Raw genomic sequence first — 10,020 nt, forward strand, 5'->3', positions numbered from 1 at the left:
GCGATCTATGATCTCTATGAGGCTTTGTTTTGTGACTGCTCGCTGATTCAACAGAGCGTCATACATTTAGTATGTAAGGAGCAGTTTGTGAAGAAGTGTTCATTTCCTGTACTGAGAAACAAAACAAAGCCCAGTGAAATAAAACCGAGGCTCTTTTTCTGTTTCTTTTTAAATCACCTTTCAATTTTTTTGCAGATTTTTGAAAAGTGGACTCTTTCTCAGAGCAGCAAGAATGTGCAAAAAACCCCCCCAAAAAACAACAATTAAAAATAATACTGGATTGAATGGTTCCTGAACAAGACCAGATGTGAGCATGCAGAATCCAGCGCCGTTAGCAGTGTAGCAATACAAGCCTTCTAGACTAATGTAGAGACTTTAGAAGTTTATCAAAAGCAGAAAGATCAATACTCTAACAGAACTCCTGCACTGTTTCTAGTTACGGTCTTTTGTGGATTACGAATCAGTAATGTTTCAGTTCATGCAAATAGTGTGAAAAAATGGAACTTGAAAGCCGCTATGTAAAAGATGCCTGAGGTGTGGAGGAGTCGAGCCGGGGGGGGGGTCTACGCTGGGGACACCTGGCTGGAGGACACAGAGGACACTTCTGTCTTGCTCTGGGACGCTGTGGAGGAGACGTCATCGTCCCCAAGCGGGTTCTTTCCGCAGCAGACTGTGGTGATCATGCAGTTACGGAACTGGAGGGGAAGCAGAAGAGGCAGGTGAGGGTTGAGTCGGGCTGTGACTTTGACTAGAGTAGGGGTTTGTGTTGCGAGGGACATGGTGCTGCAACATACCTTTTTTTTGGGGGGAGGTGGATGTTTTTAAATGTTTGAATGGAAGTGCTACAGACAGGACCTGTGTGTTCCTTAAATAAATATTAACTACAGTATCCTGTTGCTGCTGACAGGGCTATATCAGTTTATCAGTACTGTAGGTTAACAACATATACTAGATCTTGAATTTGCCTTCCACTTGCATATCTAGGACCACCTGAGAGTGCAGGATCCGGGTTCAAAAGTCTGGAGGGCCACAATGCTCACCCAGACCTCAGCTTGTCCATCCTGTTACTGTACTAGTCACATTCCTAAGCTGTTTATGAGTGATCACATTTATCATCGCCCGTTTATGTGTTGCAAACCCAGACTCCTGGCTCAGAGGCTAACCCCGTCCCGCTACAGAAAAATGAGAGCGCTGAGTATGTTTCTTGCAGAGCGAGGGGTTTAAGTGGTAATGGGGTTGGGGCAGTGAAAAGGCTGCTAGTGCAGCGGTACCTGTTTGTTCAGCAACACGTAGATGATGGGGTTATACAAGGCAGAGCTCTTGGAGAAAAAGGCAGGAATGGTCATGAGAGTTGCGGAGAAGTCGGCCCCCTGGTTCAGGAAGATCCAGAACGCCACAGAAGCGTAGGGGGTCCAGGCCATCAGGAAGCCGATGACCATGAGGATGACCATGCGGGTGACCTCACGCTCCGCTTTCTGAGTGGTGGCAGACTCCTGCTGTGCTGCGGCAGCCTGGGGAGCAGATGCACTGTCACCACTGAAGCTTGTAGTTCAGAGCTGCTCATCAGTACACTTGCAAACGGAATGTTTCTGAAATGGTTTACCAGGTGAAATTATGACAGCTATGGAAAACAGCAATCTGCAAACTATGGGATAACTATCTAATTTAAAAAATTCTAAGAGCTTCCATCTTCTCACACATAACTTGAAACTCTCAACCATATGATAATTAGTTCTACGAGAATTACACGTTGTAATATAATATAATATGTTGCTTATATTTTAAGATGGTTAGAATTAGCTCCTCTATTAGATGATTCTAACACCCCGAAGTGGCACCCCATTGCTCTGGAGTGTTCGAGAACAGGAAAGACACCGACAAAGAGTTTACTTTCCCAAGCGGGCTTCTGTGTCTGCTCACCTCCTTGACTTTGCATAGGAGCTGCCCATATGAGAAGAATATGATGACGACTGGAATGCAGAAATGCACGAAGAACATGTAGACAACGTAAGAGGCATTGTTAAAGTGAGGGTTCATCGTGTAGTAGTCGGGCCCGCAGGAGCACTGCATTCCCTCTGGGATGTATCTGAAATGACAGGGGTTGGACTTGGAATTGCCAATATAACCAACGACACAAGTGTACCCTATGTAGGTAGAACACTAGCGACTATTTTTATAGATTTGAATCAAGGTTCAAGCGCTTAGGTCCTAACAAGGTCCTGCATGTACATTACCTACAATCCAATAACTAAAATGAAATGTAAGCTTGTGTATAGACCAGAGGCAGGGCCATAACCAGCGCTGACATTCTAGCGAGGTCAAACTGAGTTTCAAGCTGTAGCTGCAGTATTTATATGACTGCTTGGTATTTACTATTCAACCTCCAAATCTATGTACATGGCAAACCAACAGAAGAAATGAAGGAGTCTTTTGTACTTTACCAGCATTTTTACATGAGCATCAGTTGCAAAAAACAGCTGAGGACACAAATCTGTGGCTCGCAGGAGTTCAAGGGCGGCTCGGTTTTACATGATTTGATTGGCTCTTGTAATGCATTAGCATTACAAGAGCCAATCAAATCACGTGAAAGCAAGCTGCCCTTGAACTCCCTCGAGCCACGGATTGGCCACCTCTGGTCATGGACATAATGAGGACATGAGGTCGTGTCCTTGGTTATCCTGGATAAGCGGCTGACCCTAAATTAAACGAGGCATTTGAGATGACCTCACGTTTATATTCATAATTTACATCATGTGCAAGAGAAGTATTTTTCACTTTTTTAAATTTCTAAATGAAAAGAAAAATCTTATCACAAGTCGAGACTTTCGTTGCCACAGCAGCCTGAAACAACAAGAGACTCCAGCATCTGCTTCAAGAGTTCAGCCTGATTTACCAGATTACACAAGTCACAGCATAATGACGTGCACAGGCACTCATTGCACTGGGCTACGCGTCTTGCTCTGAAAAACGATCTCTGTTCATCATTTGAAAATATTGTATCCTACTAAATGTATTTTGCTGCCGTCAAGAAATAACAACTGCACTGAGTAAGTGCAAGATTTCGGTTTAATGTTGGAGAGAATTTTAAAAAATCCCCCTTGTGTCCCACTATTCCCATACCTGGACCAGCCGAAAACTGGCGGCGCTGCGCAGGTAAACGCCATGAACCAAGTGAACGCGATACCGATGGAGGCGTGAGTGCCAGAGAAGCGGAAGCTGCCCATTGGCTTGCAGATGACAATGTATCGCTCGATGGCCAGCACCACCAAGGACCAGAGAGCCACCTCACCTAGAGAGAGAGACGGGGACAGGCAGAATTTAGAGGGGGATGATAAATGCTTAATGGTATGATCCCCCTTGCTTAGAAGCACTTCTATTAAATGTCTTGAGTTCTTCAGAGTAAACCAGCATTGAGAAGCCTGCTCAACATGTCTAGACAGCGGCTGTTTGCGCTTCTCTTAGAAATGATAAACTCACTGCAGCTCAGAAGCACAAAACTTCTTTCTGCTCTATTTTTTATCCTGTCATCCATGACTAGTACACACTCAATTCATGCTCAATTTAGAAATACTCAAATAAACTCAAATTGAAAAAGACTTGTCATTGAATTTTTGGTTTCTTGTAGCATTTCCAGATTTGTATTTTACGAAATCTCCCATGGATGGTAAATACAAAAAAAAAAAAGGATTCAAACAGCTGTAAAAGGTGGCAGAATATAGATGTAAAGAGGTCTAAGAATCCCAACAATCAACTGGAATACTGGGCAGATACTGGAACCCCTACTGGAAATTCCGTCTCGTTTGAGGAGTCCCGTGAAAGATAAATGTTTGGTCATTAATGTAATCAGATTATATTTTTAACGTTTCCAAAGTTTTGCTGTAATCATAATTTCAGTCTAGGCCTGTAAAACGTACACAGATTATGGATTATTCAATTTTAGTATCTTTTAATATGGAAATACTGACTTTGTTTGGCTGGATTTCAAGTTGCAATCCGCAAATCAAAAGCTTAAAAAATGTGTCAGAATAGGTTTGTAAATATGTCTCCTATTTTCTGTAATTATTTTAGGACACATTACTGTTAACCATTAATCTCACTTTCCCCTTAAAACTATACTCAAATAAGGGCAAGCAAACATCAATATATTACACATTCAACACACTCGCACTGTTCCTGATGAATTTACTGTATAGATTTATTTTTTTAACATACAGCATGTTTACATCCTGAGAATTTATTTTCAAGTAGCAGTTACTATGTTATTATTTAACATTACAACAATGTGAAACCAGGATCGGCTTTTTATTGTTTTTAAAGCTATTTGTAAGTAGCCCCATCCCCTGCCGTTCTCCTCACCTCCGAGTGTCGCCATGAAGCCCTCTAAAGCACAGCCAGTGGGGCCGAACACGAAGTATCCATTCATGGCTGAGTAGAAGGTAATGGTGAAGCCGAAGAGGACCATGAAGAGGCTGGCCACCGCCAGGTTGACCAGGATGAAGTTGAGAGGCTGCCTCAGCTTCTTGTGCTTGAAGGTGACGACCAGTGTGAGCAGGTTGATGGGAAGACCCAAGGAGATGAGCAGGAACATGTAGGCAGTCAGCATGAAGAACTTCCACGGGGCTGCCAGGTAGTACTGTGGATATTCAAACGGGCTGCGGACAAGCCCTGACCGGTTAGAGAAGGGAACATAGAAATTGTTGCCCTCTGTGCCGTTCATTTTGATGAAGTTATTTATAAAAAAAAACTACAGATAATAATGAGAAGAAAAAAGGGAAAGAAAATCTCATTTAAGAAAAGCAATGGTTTAATGTGGTTTTAGATGGAAACTGAAGCGACTAGCTACCAAGCTTTTCTTTGCAAAAAACCTCTGGCTGCGACTGGCTGCTGCACCCTTGCCAGCGCCTTTCCTACTCTGCTGTTGGTTTCTTGGCTCCAAGTGACACAATTTGAGGGTTTTATACCCTTTTTAAGTAGTGTCAGTGAGGATTAGGGGTCAAGGACACAGGGATTAAAAAGGAACTGACGCTTTAAGATCTGTCTAATCAGCTATTGGCCCATACCTTAATTAAGGCAGTCTAATTTTGCTTAAAGGATTTTTATCCTCATTTGGAGATTTGGGATTTAGACAGATATTGGGAAGTTCTATCTGAAGAAGTTGTGTGTTTCTTGGTCTTCATTTTCTGGCTTGCCTGTTAACCTGCTCTTACTCTTACGAGCCAGGGAACAGAATTTTATGATTTGCCATTAAGCAAGTCCTCAGTTAGCCCCTTTAGGGGTCTGTTCATAAAGGGTTAACGCCTGTCGAAATGAGGAAACAGGAGCACATGATCGGATTTCCTCCATAGCCACCTACTTAACGGCAGTTGCTATTCATAAGAGATAATTGAGATGCGTCATTAAGCCCAGACAATTTTCATCTATGAAGGCATGTTTTAAATTAAACAATTACCTTATTAGAATAAAGTTTTCACTGGTCCTGAGTGTCAACCTGCTATTCATAAGAGCGAACAACAGCAAAATGCTGTCAACAACTTTATTGAACACTGGGTGTGGTGGAGTCTTTGTAGCGAGGGCTATGCTGGGTTTAAAATGTAATTTATGGTAGCCCTCTATCCAATGGAAGGCACTACCTTCAGATTAAGCTGAAGATTTTAGGTTGTTAGCACCAGGTTATTTTATTTGGGCCAGAGGATAAAGTCTTGACCAAGTACAACACAAACACAATAAAAATGCCAGGGATGTAAAACAATCACATTTATTTAAAACACAATTTCCTTTCAATTCTCATATTGCACAAACTAGTGCTGGCTGTTAGTTACAACGTTTCAGCCAAATACTTCAATTCGATGCATTGTTTCAAGGGTTCAGTCTTTCTTTCTCAGGCATTACACCGTTACATAGTTTAATATAGCAGCAACTCATTTACAAGAATCCATTTTTTCATTTCTCTCTCATATTCAGCCACATACACACAGCACTAGACAAGAGAGGAGGTTCCCAAATGAAACATTCTTTCAAAACCAAGTTCCTCAGAAAAAGGGCTGTCTGCTACAGACATCTCACCACTATGAATTCCCAAAATACACAACTTCTCGCAAATGGGTGCTTTCCAACTCAACGTGTATATTGCCTCTTAATTGCTCAGTTGATTCTCTGCAGCCATCCACTCCAACTGTGACTCCCAGCGTGAGTCTAACACACAAAGGGGCCAGCTTTTAAAAGAAAAAAAGGAAGTTAAGACATAAAATAAAAAATCACCCAATCAGAAGATTGTGTTGGATGAGATCTCTGTGGAGTGATGGGTGCTTGTGTTGGATGAGGTCTCTGTGGAGTGATGGGTGTTTGATACGTGTTGGATGAGGTCTCTGTGGAGTGATGGGTGCTTGTGTTGGATGAAGTCTCTGTGGAGTGAAGGATGTTTGATACGTGTTGGATGAGGTCTCTGTGGAGTGAAGGATGTTTGATACGTGTTGGATGAGGTCTCTGTGGAGTGAAGGATGTTTGATACGTGTTGGATGAGGTCTCTGTGGAGTGATGGGTGTTTGTGTTGGATGAGGTCTCTGTGTGATGTTGGAGGGTCTCTGTGGAGTGAAGGATGTTTGATACGTGGATGAGGTCTCTGTGGAGTGAAGGATGTTTGATGAGGTCTCTGTGGAGTGAAGGGTGTTTGATACGTGTTGGATGAGGTCTCTGTGGAGTGAGTGGGATGTTTGATACGTGTTGGATGAGGTCTCTGTGGAGTGAAGGGTGTTTGATGTTGGATGTGAAGGATGTTTGATACGTGTTGGATGAGGTCTCTGTGGAGTGAAGGATGTTTGATACGTGTTGGATGAGGTCTCTGTGGAGTGAAGGATGTTTGATACGTGTTGGATGAGGTCTCTGTGGAGTGAAGGATGTTTGATACGTGTTGGATGAGGTCTCTGTGGAGTGAAGGATGTTTGATACGTGTTGGATGAGGTCTCTGTGGAGTGAAGGATGTTTGATACGTGTTGGATGAGGTCTCTGTGGAGTGATGGGTGTTTGTGGGATGTTTGATACGTGTTGGATGAGGTCTCTGTGGAGTGAAGGATGTTTGATACGTGTTGGATGAGGTCTCTGTGGAGTGAAGGATCTCTCTGTGGAGTGAAGGATGTTTGATACGTGTTGGATGAGGTCTCTGTTCTGTGGAGTGATGGGTGTTTGATACGTGGAGTGAAGGATGATACGTGTTGGATGAGGTCTCTGTGGAGTGATGGGTGTTTGTGTTGGATGAGGTCTCTGTGGAGTGAAGGATGTTTGATACGTGTTGGATGAGGTCTCTGTGGAGTGAAGGATGTTTGATACGTGTTGGATGAGGTCTCTGTGGAGTGAAGGATGTTTGATACGTGTTGGATGAGGTCTCTGTGGAGTGAAGGATGTTTGATACGTGTTGGATGAGGTCTCTGTGGAGTGAAGGGTGTTTGATACGTGTTGGATGAGGTCTCTGTGGAGTGAAGGATGTTTGATACGTGTTGGGAGTGAAGGGTCTCTGTGGAGTGAAGGATGTTTGATACGTGTTGGATGAGGTCTCTGTGGAGTGAAGGATGTTTGATACGTGTTGGATGAGGTCTCTGTGGAGTGAAGGATGTTTGATACGTGTTGGATGAGGTCTCTGTGGAGTGAAGGGTGTTTGATACGTGTTGGATGAGGTCTCTGTGGAGTGAAGGATGTTTGATACGTGTTGGATGAGGTCTCTGTGGAGTGAAGGATGTTTGATACGTGTTGGATGAGGTCTCTGTGGAGTGAAGGATGTTTGATAGGTGTTGGATGAGGTCTCTGTGGAGTGAAGGATGTTTGATACGTGTTGGATGAGGTCTCTGTGGAGTGAAGGATGTTTGTGTCTGTCTGTGCAAAACTCTTTAGACAGAGCCTTCACTTGCGGCGCAGTGATTTGGTTGATATACCAGTAACCTTAATCCCGCCCCAGTGCCCTCAGTATTCAGAAGTCTTGTTTATTCATGAAATAACCCTTCAGCTCCTTACAGTATTAGCATAACCTTGTCCTGGTCCCTCCTCCCGCTACGCTGCACAGTTCCACTGGAGAATGTGTTTGCGCACAGTGCTGGTCAACGGAGCGCAACATATTTGAACCCACTGAGAGTAAAGAAGCCAGCAGTACACAGGGCTGATAGTAAGAACTCGGCTGGCAGAGGGCACTGAAAGGGATGACTCGTACTGCCATTCTAGAGAATGACCCATAACTTCCTTGAAGGTACTTGAGCTGTTACATAAGAGTCATGTATCCCCCCCAGATCAATTTAAACTCACTTTTGAAGGTTCGTCATGTCTAATCAGCACTGTCCTGACTGCCCATGGTTGCCTGCTGACAGTGTTATGGCAGGTGTGTTGTCCAGCCCTCCTCGTCCTCGACCCCACTAGCTGTCTCTGACCCGCTTTCTCAGATTAATTACAGAGCTTCTTGGCCATTCAGTAAAAGCCTTGTAGCGCTAAAGGGCCCAGAGACAAACCAATCTCCCTTACTTATCAGATTAGGGCACAAATACACATCAATAAGCTATCAGTAATAATCTGCTGGCGACTTCTCTAAGGCCACAATCCCAGCAAGTGGCAGAGAGCCGATTGGATTCACACCTCAGGGTGGAGGTGTTGAATTGGGATCCTCAGCTGACCTCCCAGGGCTTCTAATTTCTTTGGAAATGAACCTGAGCAGGTGAGGTTGTTTGAGATGAATGATTGACACACTTGCCTGCCAAAAAGGGTGGGTTCTGTCTAATCACAGCAGTGCAATCTGAACCTGAGCAAAAACAGAACTCCAGCGGCGCTAAGAAAAGACTGAGAAAGGTGCTCCTATCGAAACCTCTTGTAAGACAATGACCTTGCATTCCAGCCTCGTCAGCTCTCACACAAAGCATACTTGGGTGGGTGACCTTTAGGGAAGAGCAGGGCTCAGTCTAAGCTCAAGATCAGAGCCAGTGTGGAGGTTTCACAGTGCAGGTGGTGCCTTCCTTGTAATAGACTGGGTCTGGCATACTCTGAACATGAAAGACCCCAACGACTCTCTTTCATAGAGACAATTTTAATGATCTAAACAGTGATGAATCTTAATTCTTCAACATTATTGTCACTAGTGTTCCTCCCCAGGACTGAGTTACACTTATTAACTATACAGCATACAATACAGTTACAATACAGTGAGGCCTGTGAAAAGAATCAAGCTGCACTTGTTCCTTTAATTCACTCTGTAGTGTGAGGCACTGCTAGCAGGGCAGCGATACAGTGCTGTGCCCTCACAGAACCGGGTAAACTGTGTTTACAGCTGAACCCAGAGATCCTCCAGCATGTTGGGGACCTGGAAGCAACACTCTTAAGGTGCTGCAGGTGGACAGTTTAACAGATAACATCCTAAACTTAGTGTTGTATGGTTTTGAATAGAAGGTCAGAGCAGGATTGAGTGTATTATTTTTTTGTTTTCTTTATTGAGCAGTGCAGCCTGCTGATCCTGTACATGTGGTGTGTCGTGAAGGTGTTTTATTTGATCCTCTAGTGAGATTTGGGCGCTCCTGCCCTGCATCACTGTGACTCGGAGGGATGAGATTGTAGCAGGTTTAGAGGCGCAGGTGTGGGGTTTGTCACTTCAGAGCAGGAGAGGTGCACAGACACAAGGATCAGCGGCGGTTTTAGGGCAAAGAATATTTAAAAGGCTGATTTGCTGCGTTTGTTTGGCAGACATAAAGTGGAACTAACTGCGTTGAAAAAGCAAATCTACCAGCTGTTTAAAAAACAAAAAGGCATATTCTTATTGGTCCAGTAGACAACTTTTTTTTTTTATAAGGGTTTCAAGTTTTTAATGTTAGAAAATAAACTACAATTAACTCAGAGTTGTGTCTGACAAAGGGCTGATATCACTCAGCATATGGCTCTATGCACACTGCCATCTGCATAGCCTTTAATTGGATTGGGGCAGGTTCTAGTCTGTTTCACTATAATTAACAGCAAAGTCTCTCCTGCACTGGGAAAGAAGATTGTGCAGTGAAACACCAG

General features: G+C 43.7%; 1 protein-coding gene across 1 annotated transcript; it reads right to left on the bottom strand.

The window, feature by feature from the left end:
- Positions 1-46: 46 nt before the first annotated feature.
- LOC121304730 (green-sensitive opsin-like) lies at positions 47-4,717 on the bottom strand. The gene is made up of 5 exons (XM_041236090.1): positions 4,357-4,717; positions 3,121-3,289; positions 1,921-2,086; positions 1,272-1,511; positions 47-695 (listed from the first exon to the last, which is right to left on the bottom strand). The coding sequence occupies exons 1-5, from the start codon at positions 4,715-4,717 to the stop codon at positions 564-566; spliced, it is 1,068 nt and encodes a 355-aa protein (XP_041092024.1). The 3' UTR covers positions 47-563.
- Positions 4,718-10,020: the final 5,303 nt, after the last annotated feature.

The sequence above is a fragment of the Polyodon spathula genome, chromosome 39 (assembly GCF_017654505.1).
Source record: "Polyodon spathula isolate WHYD16114869_AA chromosome 39, ASM1765450v1, whole genome shotgun sequence".
Lineage (NCBI taxonomy): Eukaryota > Metazoa > Chordata > Actinopteri > Acipenseriformes > Polyodontidae > Polyodon > Polyodon spathula.

What these genes read in the sequence shown, in the direction of transcription:
- LOC121304730 (XM_041236090.1), bottom strand. Translation starts at nt 4,717, where the DNA reads ATGAACGGCACAGAGGGCAACAATTTCTATGTTCCCTTCTCTAACCGG. An exon ending in CTTCATGGCGACACTCGGAG is followed by an intron (nt 3,290 to 4,356) that starts GTGAGGAGAACG and finishes CTCTCTCTCTAG; the next exon opens with GTGAGGTGGCTCTCTGGTCC. An exon ending in TCCTATGCAAAGTCAAGGAG is followed by an intron (nt 1,512 to 1,920) that starts GTGAGCAGACAC and finishes TCTGCTCCCCAG; the next exon opens with GCTGCCGCAGCACAGCAGGA.